At 40.3% G+C, this 21,136-nt stretch overlaps 1 protein-coding gene across 6 annotated transcripts in view; it reads right to left on the minus strand.

The window, feature by feature from the left end:
* Positions 1-19,555, minus strand: part of TAOK3 (TAO kinase 3) — a 50,304-nt gene extending 30,749 nt beyond the window's left edge. For 5 of the 6 annotated variants that reach the window (XM_059827946.1, XM_009819095.2, XM_009819103.2 and 2 more), the window contains exons 1-9: positions 19,426-19,555; positions 15,210-15,281; positions 14,090-14,191; positions 13,565-13,610; positions 12,519-12,615; positions 9,154-9,267; positions 7,983-8,074; positions 5,858-5,951; positions 4,332-4,413 (exon numbers count right to left, since the gene is read on the minus strand). In XM_059827946.1, the coding sequence (XP_059683929.1) occupies positions 4,332-4,413; positions 5,858-5,951; positions 7,983-8,074; positions 9,154-9,267; positions 12,519-12,615; positions 13,565-13,610; positions 14,090-14,191; positions 15,210-15,281; positions 19,426-19,545 (819 nt within the window). In that variant the 5' untranslated portion in view covers positions 19,546-19,555. Of the gene's footprint in view, positions 1-1,764; positions 1,784-4,331; positions 4,414-5,857; positions 5,952-7,982; positions 8,075-9,153; positions 9,268-12,518; positions 12,616-13,564; positions 13,611-14,089; positions 14,192-15,209; positions 15,282-19,425 lie in introns of those variants that run through there. The other variant, XM_059827947.1, reaches the window with a different exon arrangement.
* Positions 19,556-21,136: the final 1,581 nt, after the last annotated feature.

Below are 21,136 nucleotides of genomic sequence, written 5' to 3' on the forward strand. Positions count from 1 at the left end.
AGTAATTTCACTATCGATTTTTTGCTAGTAGTGATGGTGTTTATTATTGAATTATAGCTAAAAGTTCCAAACATTATTTCACGCAGAAGCAAAACGAATCATTTCTGCTCCTCAACGCAGATACCCACCATTTATTTCTCTGTAAACAGTAACAACCTGCACCTTATCTATCATTAGAAAAAGGGTAACCATTTTTATCTCATTGTAGATAATTTTTAGAAAGCAGTAATGCATTTGCAACGATGATCCTAAACTTAAATCCATCCTGTATGTCCAGCGCATATTCTTTAGCAGTGCAAATACTCATTTCACTGGAAAGACTATGTGCTTCATATTCAAACACTACTCGGGTATCAGAATGCGACCACATGGAAGCTGCAGCGCAGACGCACAAAAGCGAAAACCAAAAGGCTCTTGCATAACAAGAATACAGTTCTGACTGCTCGCTTGCATTATCTCATTGTCTAAATTGCACATAAAAGATGTAGGCACCCCTCTGCTAAGTACTGTGCAACTCTAAGAAATCATGGCCAACAGGACTTAATTTGTCTACTTTCTCCAAATTACAAGAAAAAACCCCAAACAAACAATGGACTCAAAGGGAGGAAGAGGTGGGTCTAAAAGCATGTACCAAGTTGGCTGTAAGAGTGACTAACAGAACTCAAGTCTCCCGGGAATGTCACGCAACCTGAGAAAAATAGGGGAAAAGTGTTTAAAACAAATTTTATAATTGCTTTTAATTTTAAAAGTGAAAAATATTAGTGAGATAGTTTTGGGGTTTTCCTTAATTTATTTTTTTAATTTTTATTTCAACTGCATTTTAGTATCACTACAGTCATTTGACTATTTTCATCTAGGACAGTGAATGGAAACCGAATCCATTCTCAAACACCTCATTTAAAATTCAGTTCTCTTAGAAAATGTGGCCACAAAAAATTTGCTCTATCCCTGTTTACCGTACACAAGCGAAAAACCCTCCAAAGACAAAAAGATCTTCAATCTTATAATCCAACAAGCTTTAGGGAGAGCTACGGCAGGAGGGAACATCTAGGGTACTGAAAGTCTAAAACCAAATGAAAAGACTGAATATACATGACTTAAGAATAAGATCTCAGCTCCAATTGTTTGCACAGACTCCAACCTAAGGTACTCATGAAATCATATCCTTCAATGAACTTACGCTGCTCCTAGAGAGCAGAAAGGCTGCCAATCCACATGAATGAATCATTCTGAAACCCGCTACATAAACCTATTAGCTGGTCAAAGGATTGTCAGGGTGCTGCAAGCAGAACCAGAGAACAAAACGCTGGTTATGTGCCACAGCACGGATGTATCGCAGGAAAAAAAAGAAAAAAAAAATATACCAGGCGCCGAAGAGAGAGTACAAATAAGCTCGTTCATCAGCCTTTACCTGGAGAGCAAAGGCATGAGGGTTAAATATTCTACATGATCCAGGCTTAAAGCAAGGACAGAAGCCAGTGCAAAGCTAGCTGTTCAGTACAAGTGCAGGGTTTCGATTTCTCTCTTCAGGAACCAAGAGGCTCAGAAACATCCATGAGAATGCATTTTACTGAGCTGAAAGAGCAACAAGAGAAGCCATAAAACAAAGCCTGCATGGTAGCCTTAGAACAAAAATCAGCATGAAAAGGCTGTCAGGTAGACACAGAGCAGCAATCTAACCTACTGTGGAAATTAAGCAAAGCACCCAATGGAGCTAGCAATTCCTCTGCTCAAATATTTAAGGAAAAACTGAGTCCTGTTTACCTGGTGTGGAACAGCAGCATGCCATGCAATTCTCACCAGCGGCTATGTACGGCAACCAGAGGAATAGCAGGGCCGGCCACTAATCAATTTTACAGAAAGGAAATACTTAAAAGAAAAAAAAAAAAGCCTGGTGGAAAAGGGGCTGGACAGGATTTCACACATCCCTACCTTCTGACGGAAGGCTGCTCCTGAATTTCCCAAACACAAAGCCCTTGGAGTTACAAGCAGTTCCTATACATCTCAGGTAAACTGAAACCCAATGACTTAAACTGGAACTGATTTATGATTCACTGACAAAACTTTGGCAAACTCTGGACACAACACTGCCAGCACAGGTCCCCCTCCTACATGCTCTTGGCAATTATGAACCCGTACAGGCACTTTCCAAAACAATACAGTTATCTCCAAAACAAGTTCTAATTAATTGGGTTCAGTATAGAAACTATGAAAGGGATATAAACAACTTCTGGTTTTGGTGGTTTGATCAGGGAAGAAGTTAACCTAGGCCTATCCTGTTAGTGCTATTTTTAACAGCTAAGTATCATGTGTTAACATAGAAAAGAAGCAAACACATTACAAGATGTTAATGAATCAAGAGAAATTGCTCCAAACCCATCTAGGACAAAGAAACAATTGGAAAATGGAGATCAGAAACACAGACAGAAATACAACACTGCATGACTAGAGAGAGAAGTTGAAAAAAAACATGATGTCTGGAAATACACAATAAAAAAATAGATGCAGAGTATGTTTAGTAAGCAATAATATGAGGAGGAATCTACAGCTGGCACTAATCAATAAATTTGCCAGGACTTCTGCACCAGGCAGCAGTCAAAAGAACACAGCATCAAAACCTCCTATTGTAGCACCACAGAGCAGAGCTGAGCCAGCCTTTCCCGGCTCCCACGTAACCACACCTGGAGTAACATTTCATGATATGTATGTTAGTGCCAGAAATGCTCGTCCAGCCAGAGGAACTTCAGACACAAAAACCAAACCACAAAGTGGATCAGAAAGGCTCAAATGAACGATTTACAAGAATAGAGCAAAATCAAGAGCTGAACTGAGATCAGGCAGAAAGATTGTGAAAAGATACATATTCAAAAGGTATGAACAGATAAAGAATTAATCTTGCTCACATTAGCATTACTAGAGAAAAAAGGTCAAGATAACCTTCCTGAACTTCATCTGCATCTGTCACAAAAAAAAAAAAGACAAGACAGGACAGCTTAGAGCACCCTACACAGAACAATCCTGCTCTGGCCAGGAGATAAACCTAGGTCATCCAGTCTCTTTCCATCTCTAATACCCGTGTTCCCTTAAATAATCAGCCACTATCTGTAAATCTTTATTAAGAGCTCAATCCTCTGATCATGTGGAGTGTAATTCTCAAAGCACTACCAGCTCTGCAAAAGATTTGCTATTGCCTGTGCATCTTATGAAGACTGGTTAAGTCTAGATTTTGAGTAGCAATTAAAATGGCTTTTTAGATTTTTCTATCACTTCCACAGAGAAAGCCTGTAGCAAATTACAAGCCTTAAATCTTACTGAAATTGCATATAAGCTTAGTAGCAAGTATTCCCCGTTACACAAGAGAAAAATAACATTTTTCCTTTCTGGAGAAGGTAAGCAGAAAAAAAAAAAAAAAAAGGAGCATCAGCAAGTTAATGGTTACATTACTTCACGCAAAACTGCGGATGTGCTCCGAAAAAGTCTTTGCCTTCACACAAGCTGCACCAAGACACAGTTTCCCCACTCTCTCTGCCCCCGTTTAGAGGGCGAACAGGGTTGCCTCCAGTTTCTTCCCTCATTTCTGTCTGCTTTCAGAGACCCCAGAGCGCAGCATGGTCACAACTCAGGGCATCCTACTGACAGCACAGTAGAGCAGAGAGGCGAGAATTCCTTCTTCATCAAAGCAGTAGGAAACACGCTCCTAAGTCCGAACTACACAGAAAACTATTGGTTGGAATTCACTTCTGCAGCACAGATTTACCCAACCCAGCTCTGGATGTGTGTGTCCTTGATAATGCTTTCAGTTAAAGTATGTACAGCATTGTCTTGGAAAAAAAATTACAAACAAAAAAATCAGTTTTAAATCCTTCTACCCCCCTCCAGCCAACAGGTCCTTCCTTCAGCTAAAAAACCTGTTACTCACACTACTATCCCATGAGGCTCACAAGTTCTCTAGCACAAATGTAACCTCTGCAGAGCTCTGGGGTGTAAGAGGAGCAGGGTGCTGGGCTGCTCCCCCAAATAACTCCTCACTCAACAGTGTAACTGTTTTACCACGCAGCCTGCCTCTACTTTTCTCCAGTAGTTCGACTCTTGAGCATCATGTTCTAAAGATAATTGTGACTGACATAACAGGCAAAGTCAGGAAACAAACAACCTAAAATACTCCAGCTTAAAATACTCTTCAGAAGACCCCAAAACTCTGTTGATTCAGATGAGAGCAAATCCAACAATTTTTTTTTTGAAAGGGCAAATATTGGTTCACCATCTTTAGAGTTAATTTTTGTAGACAAACAGATTTTTCCTAAATCTCTGAAAAAGATTTGAAAAATTACCCGTAATAGATCTGTTGATGATGGCCTTTCCTGAGGTATTTTCTGTAAGCAGTAATCAACAAATCCCCTAAAGGAGTCTGACCTGTAAATAAAAAAAAAAGTTCTAAATGAAAAAGAAGCTTACGATAAGGAATATATGCAAACTTCTTAGCACAAAGCAAAAGAAAAACCATCACTAATTTGTTCTTAAGTTCTAGGGCAGAGAAATTAACTGTGCGTTTCCAAATCCTAAGTTGATCCCACCAGTTCTTTCAACAGTTAAAGACTGTTGAAATAAACAGAGACACACAATTATCCCCCAACCACAAGCTGAAAACCAGGCAAGAACTATGTGTACCAGTCACTATTTTCAATTTTACTTCAACTACTTAAAAATAGACGACAATGAAATTATCGGTAACTCCAGTAACGCACTCGTTAAGTTAGCTGATGAAATGGCTCTCTACTCTCTAGAAGCTTCCCACCATTTCTAACACTGACTCAGTAAAGCGCCTTGATAACGGGGCTTAGTGCAACAAAACTTCAGGCTATATATGAGCTTGTATCACAACTGGAAAGAAGAAAACTGATCTTCCAGGTGCCACTGAACTCGAAAACAGCATAAAAGGCACCTTGCTTACTCCCTGTGTTCTCAAAGTCACAGAGAGCAAAGAGGTGACTATAAACAAAGTGCTCGCAATCAAGAATACTGATTCTTACACCGTATTCACAAGTTGTCCCTACTCTGCATTGCAAATTCTGTGCAGAAGAACATGGGTAGCAGTGTGCAGATATGAGTTTACTGATTCTCGAAAAATGGACAAAACAGAGATGATGAAATAAGGGAACCGGAGGGTTTTTGATAAAATTATCAGCAATAAAACAATTATGCTACTTAAATGCCTAGCAGTGTAACTGGGGGAACTTCACACCTCTCCAGGAGCTGTTGTTTCAAGCCATCTGCAGACTCTGCCAAGCATCACTTGATAGCTACATTCCACTCTCGGGTACAGAGAACAGAAAATGGGGTAACTCCTTTGCTCCCACAGAATAACAAAGTGTTCCTGTACCAAAGCTCAGATTCTGGAACAAGCCTGTAGTATGGGAATTATTTACTGGCCACACAGCTCTGATGACTTTTGAAGTCACCCACTGAAAGAAAATCTAATTACCTCTACATTCTGTGTAGATCTCCCCTCCCTCTTGCCACATTTCAGCGGCGCTACAAGGCTCATGATTCTTCTGTCAGGGATCTTTTGCAGCTGGAAACTTTGCTGAGCTACAGCTGGCTTAATGCATCCAAGAATATTTTAATTCCTACAGCATCTACAGCCCCATAATTAACACCTCCACACATTTAGATTGTAGCACAGCCAAAGTGACAGAAGGTCAAAATTGAGCCTGCCTACACAGGAGCATTATTTGAGAACGCAGTCAAATCACTACGTTGCAACAAACACTTTTCTTGTCAGACTTTAAACATGCAGAGAGTGTCGCACAGCATTTTCAGGGAAACAAAAAAAAACACCTGGTAATAGCTCTCTTACCATTCATTTGACTGTAACGTAGGGGAATCGTTCTGGGCTATGTGATATAAGGCACTCATTGCATTCATGTTGAAAAGTGGAGGCTTCCTTTCAGCTAGAAAGAGAAGAGAAAGGTGTGATAAGGCAGTCTGGAAAGAAAAGGAGAAAGATATGGAAGTATGAGCAAGGGTATCACTGCTAAGTCACTAGCTCATTACTGTCATCATCACATTTAAGTTAATTATCTTAATATTCTAGCTTAGGCCAGGACAACCACTCAAGGAAAGCTGTTATTCACTTGAAGAGGGAATGAGGAAATCCAAGGAGAACAGGATGCAAATTATAAGGAAAAGTTTCCAGTAAATTTTACCTTAACTGCAACATTTCACATCTGATCTGCTATGGTAAAATCAGCAGAAGCTGACCAAAACAGAGCTTAGACATACATGTCAGAGCTAAGAAAATTATGTATCAGCCCCTACAGATCTTTGATGCAGTGCTGTAGCATCTGTATGAAGTTAAAAGAGTGGCTGCCTGTTTCATTTGTCATTGTCAGTCGCCTGCAAGTGGGACAGTTTGCTAAATTCACTTGCCAGATGTGTTGTTAGCTCCCACTAACTAAAATTTTTCTTAGTCCTTGCACCGAGGACACCTACCTACCAGCCCCTGACTTTTCAGGAGTGCAGCAGATCTCACACAGAAATCGTGAAAAGCTAGTTTTCACCACCATCTAAAGTCAGTCATGCCATCAGCCCATGATGCCAGGATTTTTAAGTTCATGTCAGGTCAGAGCAATCACTTGTCCTTGACATGCAGCATGCATGCAAACCACCGCATTTTCTTTTCTTTAAACACTACTTACTTTCAGCTACACCAGAAATTAAGACATCAGCATTCAAAGAAAGCCAAGTGATGCTCAACAAGAGATTTCCTCCCACTGCTACCTGACCCCATGTTCAGATATGGAATAATGCAAAGGCAAAGCTCAAAGTTCAATACTTCTTAAAAAGGTAATATTAAAAAAGCAAACCCATCAACTATGTAAAATGGCTTTGATGTTCTTGATTGAAAAGCTCCATAGAAATTCTAGTATCAAGACTCAGTGTCTACGTAGGGTAGGGCAGCATAATATCTATTCTACCACTGTGATTTACTCCTCGAGAGGCCATAACTAGTCTAAACTCCACATACACAAATAAAAAAAAAAAAAAAAAAATCAGTGGCCATGCGGAAGAACAGAAGTCTAGAACTTCTGATTTTTGCATTCTTTATATCAAAATACAGACTGTGTCAGCAAGACATTGGCGCTGGCACATGAAATACAACACTAGAAGTTACGAGTCATTTACACCATTACCATCTCCATATCGGGGTCAACATTTCTTCCCATTCTGTATGTCCCCCACTTTGTTATCTCATATATATTTCTGCAGATTAAACATTTATAAATAACGTTTTCAGTGAACTTGCCCTCACAATAAGTTCAGTACTGATGTTAAATACAATCCATATCAAGACTATCTTTGAAAATAATCTACTTAGCACATGCAATGTCAATATTCAAACTTAAAGTGCACACATCTGCTCTGTATACCTGCTATTACATCTACATCTGCTTCAGGTTGTGTGGATGCGTATCATTTGCCCTTTGCAGTGCAAACCCTTTTCTTCTCATGTAAAGAACCTGTCCACGTTGATTCATGTCACAAACTTTCAGCTGAGATTGAAGATTTTTGTTTCAGAGAGCGGGGAAGTAAGAAGAATTGAAAATTAAATGTAGGTCCCTTCTGACACAATTCTTAGGACACCAGTTGCCTTGACATAATAGCTGGAACAACCTTCTCAAAACCCAGCTTGAAAAATACAGTCTAGAAACCATAGTTTCTTCTTATACAAGACTAGAATATTCTAGTTAAGGGAATAACTAAGCATACCAGATTATGATTAAAGCCCAGCAGCATTAGTGGCTTGCTCTTGATCTGCCAGTGAGTAAAAGATTTAACTGTCAATGTTTTCCAAGTCAGGCTTTTTAAAGACAAAAAACCACAACACTTAAGAGGAATAAGAATCTTCCATTTTCTTAGGGCTTCCTAATAAATATTGCAGACAGTTAATTATTCATCTCAGCTGCCAAGTATTTACTCACCTAACTCAATACACGTGATCCCAAGAGACCAGACATCCACCTTTCCATCATACTGTCCCTCGTCCATAGCAAGGATCACCTCTGGTGCCATCCTACCAACCATAGTGCAAAACATGCGGGTTAGGGGATACAAATTGTGACTCCCAGCACATAGCTTAAAATGAGATGGCTTCATTATCTTCAGCAGTGCAGCAGACCAGAACTCAAAGAGCCAGCATGGAGCTGAGTAAAGCCATGCCGAAATGAAACAATGCTTGCCTGCACTAGCAACTCTTCCAAGAGGCAGTGTGAGAAAGGAAAGTAAATAAGAGGCCAACCTGATCATCTTGCTGTTAGCGCAACATGCTGGCACATGGGAGACCCACACCAATCTCAAAGGCATTGTACCTGCAGGCAGACAGCAAGGGCTGGGAGAGTCCTAAAGGCATCACTTTCACTCTCACCAGAGATGGTGGGTTTTCCATTGGCACACCAGGAGAATTTTCCAGCAGATATATGCAGCCTGTGAGTGTAGCTATGAAAGGAACAGGGAAATCCGGAACAGTGGGGAAATACGGTGGTCCAGGATAAAGGGATGGGGGTGGAGGGGAAAGAAGCAGTGGGCCCAGCCTGCAAAAATTCAGCCTCTTAACTTTTGTTCTTCAAAGATGAAGCAGGCTTCCTGCCAAATAGACTTGTTCAGAGGTTGGGTGATAGGTGACCTCCCATCAATGCCTGGGGCGTCTGCCACAAAATAAGCGGAGCATAAAGCTATGCTGGTCCACTATGTTAGGAATGCCAAGCAACTCAAGTGACCCTTAAGCAAGTTTCTTCAAATCAGAATTTAAGCAGCTGTGTGACTTCCAGTCTACATGGCCAGATTAATAGGATTCCCCTTCTCCATGTGGTTGTCTTAGTTCCATAACCTATGGCAAGTGTTAATAATTTTTAAGCCAATGGAATTGTAACAGTCAAAACATTGACTGGTGCCATTTCAAAGTGCTGCACAGCCTACCTCTACTCATGGGCATTGAGAAAGAACACATTTCCTGAAGAGCTAGACACAGGGATTTTAAGAAAACTGCTTGGTTAATAAAGATTTTACGCCAGATACTATTTTCAGATTGTGAAACGCTGGAAATTGAAGAGAGCAGTCTTATTAAAGGACTGAAGTATTGCAGGCTTTACTCACCAGTAAGGCGTTCCCACGAAAGAATTGGCAGGGGAGACTATAGATGCAGACCCAAAATCAGCTAGTTTCACTTGACCTGGTTCTGTTAGAAGAATGTTTCCAGCTTTAATATCCCTTTAAAAGAACAGAAGAAAAGTATACTTCTGGTTACAGTAGAATAACTTCCAAAAATTTACAAATACACAGAAGCCCACTAACTTTTTCCTCAAATAAACATTCATAAAAAACTCAGAATATTTAGAAATCTACTATTACTGAAAGCTAGAGAAATCAGATACATGCCTTTTTTGGGAATAGAAACCTGGCTGTACCCAAAAAGGGCAGGGGGTGAGGGAAAAGAAGAGGAGACAAGCCATGGTTGCAAGGTTGAGGCCCCAAACTGCGATCCAGGAGAGATGCATCCTAATACCCAGGTGTGACACCTTATATGATACCAGACGTGTTAATTTTGTCTTTCAAATGCCCTAGGCTCCCTTATCTTATCCTTCCTACAACTCTCAGATAATTCACATTCAAGAGATTAACGATAATGGCACTACTGAAATACAAAAGGCATCAGATATATCCAACACCTTTGGCACCATAACTTTCTAAACTCCAGCAGTAAGTGGGATAATTTCAAATTGACTGCCCATGGAAAAAAAACTATTTGCTTTCACAAAAGCAGGCCCTCAACATAAAATGGAACACATGTAAGGGATCCTTGTCAGCCAGGCTGTATACTCTATACAGTCTGGAATGTGTCTTTGCCATCTTTTCAGAAAATATCACGCATCTTTATAGAAAAAAATGCATCAAGAAAAATATCAACTTTTCTTATTTGGTGTTCAACTGTAAGTCCTTAAACACCAAAGCCACTTATCAGTAGCAGTAGACCTCCAACACAAACAGCTTACTGCATATGGCCAAACACACTCATCCTCTCACCCTGTGAAAACAGAGCTAATTAGATAAACACATGGGGAAACAAAGCTATCTTGTATTTGCTGCAAAGGAAGAGCATAACACTGAATTATCGTACAACAGTTGAAGCATAATGATTTATGCATCAAATAGAAATCCAGTATCACTGCAGACCCAGAGAACAGGCAAGCTGAGAGACCCTTTAAATTTAGCAGGATACAAACATTGGTGAGATGCCTTTGTCTCCAAAGAGCAGCATCAGGATAGGCAAAGCTAGGATAAAGAAAGCCACAGAGACAGGAATTTACTGACAGTATTTCAGCAGCAGAGCTGAAGTAAGAGCCTCTATTCCCCCATGCCCGGGATAATACTGCTTCAAAACTAGTATTACTGAGTTTTTTGCACACACGTGCTACTCAAATACATCCTGACATGTCTTCATGTTTTGGGTGTATGCATCTGTCACTTCTGCTGGAAGACAAGTGCTAAAGATGTCTTCCGTGTGCAAGAATTAACAGCTCAAAAGTACAAAAAGAGACGGCCCAGGCTGCTCTCTCTGCTATCATCTCCACTGCCACCTTCACTGTCCAACAATCAACAGAGGACTCAGTGGCCACGTTAGGCATCAGCAAACGTATTTGCTAACTTAGGTCTGCCTTGCACCTGCAATTAAACAGAAAATAACCTCATCCTTCTCCATCCCATAGCATGACTTTAGAAGTAACTGGTAGCCAGGATGGTGAGGGAGCTCAGGCGGGGGGCGAGAGGCGTGCTTTGTCCCTGCGACTCCACCCGGTGTCCCCTCCATTCTTGGCCAGGCTCCGGCCGCCTTCCTGGCCGTGGAGCAGGGCATCCGCAACTGTCCGGCCGCCAGCTTTGGTCCCCCTCATTCAGCCTTTGCTTCACTGTTCCCAGTCCTACTGCAACTTGCTACAGCGGAGGCGGCCCCGCTGTTTTCCTCCAGGTGCGCAGTTCCCCTGTAGTTGTGCGCATCGGCACAGCACTCCACATCGCCGACCAACGAAGCTTGGAAATGGCTCTCTGTCGCCTCTCCTTTTTAAGGTATGACAGCTATTGGAAAACTAGAAATCCCTTGTTGGTCCTCTCTTCCAAGAGAGGAGACTTGCCTTCCCATCTCAGAAGTTAAAAGGCAGAATACCCCTTGGAAGAAAACCAGCTAGATAGGAAAGACCTGCACAGTACTTCTAACAGTAACTCTCCTTACGGCCGCTCTCAGCACACTGCAACAGCAAAGTCGTTTTTTCCAGTTTGAAAGAGAAATAACCATCTTTGTTCTCGATATGCAATAAGCACGCTAATGGAAAGTTCACACAGAGTAGCTAGTATTCAGTATGTGAAACTGCTGAATTTACAACACATTAATTGCACCATGTTAGAAAGTCCTAATGAGTATCAAGAGCAACTAATTCTCAATAGTGTCCGTACAAGAAGTCACTTACTATAAATAAGAATTCAATGCACTTTGAAAGCAAGTAAAATATTTCAAAAGAGGTGTTTTTATGCTCAAATAAGGCATATATGCAAAGGGCTGATCAAAAATAATTTTAATTTCATAAACTGGCATTCATGTTTAAATTAGTATTTCACTTGAATACGATTTAATAACCACATGTAGATACACCCCAAACAGTTATTCTAACAAGTGACAAACAATTCCTGTCTCTAAAAATCCCTCACTCTCTCAGCCTCAGATATACCCATTTTCTGTCTCAAGCTTGCCAGTAGACAACAAAAACTTTTAGCCCCATAAATTAGTTTCAGGTTGCCTCACTCTGATGACTCCCCACTCACATTACACTAACATAGTTCTCACCCATTTCACAAGTCCCTGACATACCAATAGTACCCAAAGTTAGACAAAAAAACATAAAATGAGAACATGCAACATTGTTGACGTGTGTGTCAAAAAATCCAAAATCCTGACAAATACCACATTATGAAGGACAGATCTAGGAGCCGGCACCCACAAGCAGCCTGTTAGAATATCTTCCTCTGCCTGTGTGCTCTGATTGCTCCTAAGGTAGTTTTACCCTTGACTTACGCTTTCATCGACTGATTTCTGAAAGCATAAAGTTTTACTTACTCATATGTAAAAAAATTTTTACAGTGCTTAGTCTTAAAAATAGTCTAGCTCTATCACTCCACTTTATTTGGCAAATTTAGGGTGATATTTTCCTGTCAGTCAGCCAATATTCAAGTATATTCTTTGTTACCAAGGTCTGCAGAGAAAAATTGCTATCATGGACGAGAATTCAGCACTGAATATAGCCACATTAAAATATTTCAACAACAACAATAAAAATGCACTCCTTAACAGCCGGCAGCTTTTATTTATACATCTATCCTGGCATTAGGAGTAGTGACAAGTCTGTTAGAGAAAATTTTGGTAGAGAGAGTGGCAGCTGGAAGGACATCTAAGCAGCAGCGAGCTCTAGCCTTACCTATGAATCTTACAGTGAGAGTGCAGGTAGGCCAGCCCCTGCAAGGCACCGTGGGTGATGGCAGCAATCTCCACTTCCTGAAGTGGTTTCTTGTGAACTACGGAAAAAAGTCAAGAAAAACCATAAGAAGGTAAGTGTGATCTTTTGCTGAGAAAGCGTTTTTAAAAGAGAAGGAACCCCACCAATTTTGCCAGCTACGAGGTGAACTTCATCTTCATCGTACTAGTTTCCCATGGCCTGATGGCCATGAGCAGCTCTGAGTCTATGCACAGCCTGTGCATGTATTTCACATCAGAGGAAACCACATTTTTCTTCACATTCCTGCTAGGGCCAACAGTCACTGTTAACACCAAGAGATATGTCTGCGTGCAGCTTGCCAAACGTATTTGAAATTCTCATTTCGTCCTTAGCAAGGAAAACTTGCCACTTTTCTTCCCCAGTAGACCAAAACCAGGAAAATGTGGAATACCAGCTACAAAGAGATGCCCCAAAGCACCTTCCATATATCCCTAAATATGACCAGCATGTGCCTTTGGCCGACTGTATCTTAGATACAAAAGATACGGCCCGCAAAAAGTACTAGTTTTTGCAAACTTTGGCTTAGTTTCCCTATTCCTCTGCAGATGCTGTTCTGGTTTTGAGGTCATATCAGTCTCTTGTTCTATAAAACCATCTGGAGTTATTCCTACAAACTGCAAGGCAAGGACAAAGGTGATCTCTGCAGGTTTTTGTTAAGGATATTCAGAAGACAGGCAGTCTGCTTCAGTCATCAAGAAGGCACAAATTACAGGAACACAGCTATATACATTTATACCTTCGTTTTACAACATATGAATGTGTGTGCCAACTATACGTAGCACTGACCTCCTGGGAAAGTCTCAGCTTACCCTTGGTATCACAAACCCAGGCATTCTAGCTACAGAATGGAGTAGTATAGACAGACCACCTCTACCGTCTGCAAAATACCAGTCTGTGCAAAAACAGCCTCCCACTATACTCAGAAGGGGCACTAGCAAAAAGAAAATCAAAGACTATATAAAACTTACCCTCTAGCAAATCAGAAGCTGATCCTAAACAGTACTCCATAACCAACTGCAAGAAAAAAGCATGCTTTTAAATAATAGGGTAGACACTTCCTCACACACAGTTACTACCTAAATGGCTGAGAAACAGTAGCAGCAAATAAAACCTTAAGTTGCAAGAAATGCAATAAGCGATGAACAAAATAAAATGCTCCGAACATTCCCGCAATGTGAAGACATCTTTCATTGTTGTAAAGAAGGTTTAGCCACTGAGAAGTTTGTGGGGCGATATTGTAGAAGATGTTCCATAATAATGGTTTAAACTGCACGAACACAGAGGCCTGCCTCAGAGAAGCAGGGATTTGTTCCAATGTCCTAAATGCCTATTCCCTTTAAATTACCCGGAAGCTTCTTCAAATGAAAGCGACTACAGGCAGCATGGGATGAACACTGCGGCATGTAAAAGACACTGAGTGTACTGAATATTTCATTGCTGTACTGTACATTTTCTGCTCATGAAGACCTCTAAATGCCACATCACTCACTCACCCATGCCGTATGCTCTTTCAGGTAACAGCCCTTATACTCTATGGTGTTGGGGTGCTTCAGTTGTTGTAGAAACTTGACTTCTTTGATGATATCCTGCCATTTCTAATAAAAAAAGCAAAAAGGTATAAATACATTTCTCTGCTTAATCTCCTACATACTCTTATACACCACACACTGTAGTACAGTCTGAAAAGCAACCATAAAACTATTTTACAATGTGAAGACTGTAAGAGTCATAGTTGCAAAAGCACAACCGTACACAACAACTGAAGTTGTATGGATCTCTATTGCATTAAGACCCACTCCAGACATATTTAAATAGCTTGAGGATTGCAGTATTTTTTTTTCCTCATTTTATCTGCAATATATTTTACTTAAAGCATTGTTACATTTTGCATATTGAACTGCCTGGTCGTCTCAAACTTAGTAACAAATGCACCTGCCCCAAGAGACACCACCACCCATAATATGTGCTAGAGATAGCAGCAGTTAGCTGTTCACTTCCTTCTGTAATGCAGCACAAAGCCACTGACATTTAGAAGACATCAGCATGTGTGGGAGACAGGTAAGCAAGGAAAAATGAGTTTAAAACATCCCTGTTTGTTCTTAACAGACAAACCCATTCTCCACTGCATGTCAGTGCTCCAATCCAAACAGAGTCAATCCAAGTTCAAAGCACCGCAACACAAAAATAAGGGGAGCAACTAACAAGCAACAACTGAAGTGAGAATACAAGGTCTATGCAATTTCAGATTATAGATCCTGAGAAGTGTTTCAAGTGAGCTATACATTTCACTCAACACCTCAAAGAGTTGTGGTTATGGCTCCAGTAGCCGGTGTGCTCGTAATGCACTTATTACTGAAATTATTACCAAAATAACCACCATACAAGCATTCTGAATTCCCATTCACTTCCTTAAACTGAACTATTTGTCAAAATTTGCATAAACTCATTTTCCCCTCCACAAACCCCCATGCTTCCTATGGAAGCGAACAACAGCTACTGCATTAAAAAGCTGGTCTGCTAGGGTCAAATGAAATACACAGCTAATTTCACTGTTCAGATCTACATTATGGTTGCCACAGGTTCTGCATGCAGAATTGGCTTTATTCATCTTACCTCATTCGTCTGCTTTCCACTATAGGACATCTTCTTGACTGCCACCACCTCATTAGTGTGGGAATTTGTAGCCTGGAGCAGGGAGAAAGAAATAGATTGAGAAAAGTTTCCTTTTTTTTCCTCCCCATGGAGTAAACTGTGCCTTTGGCAAATGCAGGCTTTTCTGCTATATCGCATCCTTGCAAGCTCTTACACTTCAGAGACATCTTCCTCGTGATAAGATTCACCAGACAACTGCTATAACACTTTTTCCTGACTTCATCTGTCCATACCCACTGTTCCCCTCTCGGCCCTTGCTGCATTTGCTATTGCTCTATTGATACGCAAACCAAGGCCCAATATTGCACCTACTGAGAACATACAAAATACAGTTTAATTGGAACTGCAGTAAAAACAGTTTTAGATAAACTTTTTGAAAAATGTTTTTCAAAGAAACAAATAAAGATGTGTATCAAAATCTCTTTAATTTCATCAAAAAACCCATGTAACACTGATATTATCAAACAGCTATTTCGACTCCCAGTTTCAGCAAGATGCTTCATTCTGCAATTTATCTCAAGTAAAAAAGTGACCTTTCACTGCACCAGATCTCAGTTGTACCATGAATATTACTCAGTCAGCAAAATTCTACTTTTCTGCAGCCTGTATGATACAGGGATGGAGAGACCGGAGACTGAAAACTCAGGTTTAGAGGAAGTTCTACTCGCCTGGATTGGCACTGCCCTCATTTCTGCACTTTAAGGACAGAAAACTTGAAGGTTTTAAGTGTTAAAAGAATTGTTGAAATTCCAGTACCTCCAACCATTTACCATTTTTGCAACAAAAAATTACTGACAGTTAAAAGCTTAGACTACAACAGAGGCTAAATATGGTAAATCCTTCTTTCAGCTGCTTGAGAGGATGAGTACTATACTTTCAAGTAACGTATTAATGAAAGACATTCCGTGATGCATACAGTGACTTCAAAGAAAAATGGTGTTGGGTGAACCAACAGAGCACAGGAATTACTAAAGGGAGTTGACACACTTAGACTCTTCACAGCACACACTCCTCCTCAAATGAGTTAGAGAAAGCTGAAAACAAGTAACTTTTGGATAAGGCAAAACCCTTCCTAACCACTCATCATTCTGATTCAGCACGTAAAAGATCAAGAGTATTTTACTCAAATAGATGAGTTAATGCTGGTGTTCTTAACAAATCTCCAAGTATTTCTGTCTGTTACATTAATTCCAAGTATCTTCACACGAACATGGTATCTCTCTTTTCAGCCGTAATTTTTCGCTGAATGGCGCACTGCCACGTTCTCACAGTTGTGGGTGAAGTTCTTGCTGTACCAAGTGCTTGGGATCCTCCTGGCTGAAATAACTTAAAGGGCTGTACAAGCACACTTGACAGAAATACCCACTTGCTGAAGTGGTTTTGGCCATACTTGTAGAACTTTAGTGAAAAGCTTGGCAGAAAACAAGTACATTTTTCTTGCAAAACCTCCTTTGCACTGCCCTCATCTGCTTTATCACTTCTCCATATTTCTAACATGGATATAAGTAGTTTGGTTTTGATGAAAACTATTCTTCTGAAGTGCGAAATCAACTTAGTTGATTTCAAGTCAAGTTAGCATCAACTTTAAAACCTTGTGAGAAGTGACATACTTTCTTCTTAGCTTTCTGATTTATGAAGCATCATTTCTTTCAAGCAAGAAAAGAAACTTCAAGTTATCTTGCCAAGCTTTGGCAAGAATACACTGGAAAACAAAACAGCTCGCAAAAATTGAGCTTAAACTTCAGTTTATACTAGAATAATCATATTAATCCACTAGAACAACAGTGACAAGATACAGATCAATGTATTGGCTGTTTGTAAGTCGTGTCAGTACCAATTTAAATAAAAAGGTCAAAGAGATGCAGCAACAGCATAACAATCCACACCCTGCCCCTTTTTATGTATCTGAAGCCTCTTCCCCATTCTTTTTGATGATTTAGCAAGCCCTGTTCCTTCAAGTTTTTTTTGACCTATCCTCCTTCTTTGATACCAAGCACATCAGGATCCCTGGAAGTCTTGCCATGATGATCCGAGATCTTATTCTCAGCCCTTGCCTTACTCCAAGATGCATAAGAATCAAGATACAAGACCGGCTACAAAAGCTTTTAAGAAGGAGGAAAACCAAGACAAAGATGCACAGCATTCCCTGCATGGTAGGGAAAAACTCTAGCGCGACCCATACAAAGCAGGGTATAGCTAGAGGCCTTCCTCAGGTGAACGGATGGATCTGGGCTACTGTGCAATGGAAACTGCGAACAGGCGAGTTCCTGCTTGTGACTTACGTACACAGCAGGACAAGGCAAAGACTCCGAAGAACAATTTACTGGATGCCAAGTGCTTCATGCAACAGGAAGGAAAGCTTACGTTTCAAACAGTGGCAAAGAAGTGGGGATGTAGCACAGAAAAGTGGTGATGCATCTAATTACTATGCTACTACTATAGTATTACAGGCATGACTGCAATCACCATCAAGCTTGGAGGACGTAGCTGCTGCTAGGATACTGAAAGAAGCTGCAGTCTGGCTAAATTCTCTAATGTTTTTAAAGCACAGAACAGTTAAAGCATACAAGGAAAGAAGGAAGAGATGCTCCAGGGAATCTCAATCTTCCACCTAATCATAGTGACATCTCAGTTGTAAGCCTGCTTGGTAGATTAGACCTCTAACACTCCTCACCCTCTTTCCCTGGAAGTATGAGGAACTTCTGAACACCAGAGCTGAATGATGAAGGTGGCACCTTCACTAGTTTGTCTTTACCCTAAGTCATACCATGCATCCTCCCCTTTGGTTTTGAAGTCCACTGGGTAGGACCCTGCCTACTCCCATCTAAAAAAAAAATGCTTGCTCTTCTTATGGAGTAGCTCAACATGTATTGTAAGTTCTATGGCCTCATCCTCTTACACATGTAGTACATTTAACATTATACTTTCACCGACTTGTCACTTACCCCAACATCTAAAAGAGTCTGTCCCACTGTTGACAATCCCCATAGCAGAAACTCCCCTGTACCATTACTACTGTATTACACATTGAGGAATTATATTGTTATCCCTCAAAACACACATGCGCTGCTTATCTGAGACAAAAGATCAGGCTCCTCTCCGTCCTAACAACAGTTCCACCAACACCTCCATCACTGTACACAACTATAAACAGAGAACTGCAGTGCTTGCAAATAATTCATGCTAGCTACTACCAGGTTCTGGAGTTACAGGTGTAAGGGTACTTATCTAAATACTTTAATGTCTGATATTCAGAAGTCTCAGTTCTAGTGAACTTGATCTTCTGGAGTGGCAGGCCATGCTACCAAGCAGTTTTAATTTGTCTTTGACTGATTTTTTCCACAGTGAATTCTATTTTAGTTTCACTGACAACGACTGGATTATAATTATTTCCAAATGCAGTATTTTGGATTTGGCTTTGTTTGATACTAATTGTAAAAGCACTATTCTTCTCACTTTCCAGATTAAATTCTCTTGACTGTATTGATTAACGCAATACATCCTTCCCGCTTGAATTCCCATTCCTTTTAGGACTTTCTCTCGGCTTTGGCCATGTAAACATTTGCTATTGAAGATAGTACATTATGAAATGAACGTGGGGACAAGGAGGGTGGCAAAACAAAATGGTATTTCAAAGACACCTCTAACTCCTAAATTACCAGAGCGGCAGAGAAATCATTCAAAAGCCTGAATGCAATTTGATGCGACTTCCACGGTATCTTTACCCAAGCGGCCACAATACCAATTCATTAACAAAGTAGCTTTTAACTCCAGATGCATTTTGAATCATTAATTCACTAGATCTATTAATTTGCAATGATTTACAAGCATATGAGCACCAAGTAGAGTATCTTGAAATTCCAGTTTGGCAAATTAATTTCCAACTGTTTAAATTCAACTTTCAGCATCAGACAGCACAAGATACCATATACTTAACCTGAATGGTTGCGTGCACAATTAAGACTATAGTCAACTGCTACTACAAATACAGCTGTAACAGTAAAGAGCTCAGGAGTGCTCTGGAAACACTTATTTTTGAGATTTGTTGTGAGAAAATCTAATACACACAAAGCAGTAAGAGCTCAAAGGACACTCACTTTTAAAAATGCTGAAAATCTCTAAAATGTTGCTTAAAATGATTCTGTTTTCCAAAAAGGAGGTAAAGAACTATACTTACAAAGTAAACGGCTCCAAAACTTCCATGTCCAATTTCATGTAAACCCACAAATATTTCTTCAGGATCATCTTTGTAGAACAGGTCAGCTATTTCTGGGTCCTTTGGCACCCCTTTGCGCATGTTGAATAGTATTATGAACTAGTTCGCGCTTTCAATTCCCAATCAATTTCTTCCTTCATCGACAAAGTAGTTTGTAGACGGCATTCAGCACCTGATGAAAAAGTTCATCTTTAATCTGCTTCCTTTACGCATGTTTCTGTTCTCGCTTCTCTGACAGCAAAATAAGAGGAAACACTTTCAGGAGCAATAGACTTCACTATCGTTTCCTTCAGCTAATTCTTTTTACTTATTAGTCCAATTTAGATATAGAGATTAAAATGCATTCAGAGTACAACAGCTCTTTATCTCATACAGGAAGCAAGTGCTGCAGTTACACTAAAGTCCACTTGAAGACAAGAGTCATGTTGCTATGCAAAACATCCTGTGATACGAGTTTGTTATTCTTCATGCTGGTCTCCTAATGTGTCAGTTTTTAGGCTATCACCATTGTTCCTTCTGCTTTTCTCTGCTGTTTGTTTGCTTTGTTTCTCTACTCCCACCTGCCAGCTGGTGCTAGTAGAAAAGTTAGCTTCTGTTCCACAGAAACACTTCATAATCATATGATTTTTATTTATTTATTTATTCAGTGATAGAAGACAGCTACTGCTACCGCATTGCGATGGCTCCCAGGTCACAGAATTGCTTTTGAAAGATCCTAGACTCTATCATGTAAGGCAGATCTTCACCTCCTTAACATCCTTCTTTAGGATAAGCATCTAATTAGACAGCACAGAACTAAGCTGCACTGAAATGAAGATTTTACATATTCGTCCCCGAAATTTTATGTATTGGGGTGGAAAAAAAAACCCCACAAAATCAAACCATCAGAAAGTTTCACATTTCCTCTCAAAACACCCTGAAAAATCCGCATTGTTTCATTAGACACTGGTGTGCAAAGCAGTGATGGATGCCTCTACCCCACTGCTTTTGACTTCTAAAACCCAGCAGATTATCTGCAGGTGAGTCAACTGGAGTAGTTTCTAAAAACTGTCTGGTGCAAGTCTCAAAACTACTTCCAGATACGTAGTTCAGCACCTCATTTATTGAGACCACATCTCCATGCATAAAAGAAAAAGACTTCTGAAAACATCCACTAAAATGCTCAGCCTACCTCATGATATAAACCAGTGTGACATTTAAAGAGAGACCAGCTGAAATTTAGCAATCGGATAAAATTAAAACTAAAACACACATAAAAGGCTTCAGAAGGTTTCAGACTGCAAGTGCTATCCAGATGGAATGATGAAAGCAGAGCATAATTTTGGTCTGGTGCTGAGACAGCCTCCTTGGCTCAGGATGGTAAGTAATGGAGCAACAAGCACAACAAACTGCGGTTCATTAGAGGTGCAAAGTACTCTGCTGGAGCATACCTGGGTAACCGTGGCACAAAGCATGCTCTGTGGCTCAGATTCCTTTCAGCAGCATTGTCCTGTGCTCTTGTCTCCCCAGACTCTATGCGCTCTCTTCTTCTGCAAAGGAAAACAAATATCAGTATTTAGAAAAAGTATTGTAAGTTTTACACCTTATTCTAATACACAAGAATACTACATATCTAGAAAAGATCACCGACTATCAAGGCATCATTTGAAAGTGCAGTTAAAAGGAGTACTGG

The sequence above is a fragment of the Gavia stellata genome, chromosome 21, assembly GCF_030936135.1.
Source record: "Gavia stellata isolate bGavSte3 chromosome 21, bGavSte3.hap2, whole genome shotgun sequence".
Taxonomy (NCBI): Eukaryota; Metazoa; Chordata; class Aves; order Gaviiformes; family Gaviidae; genus Gavia; species Gavia stellata.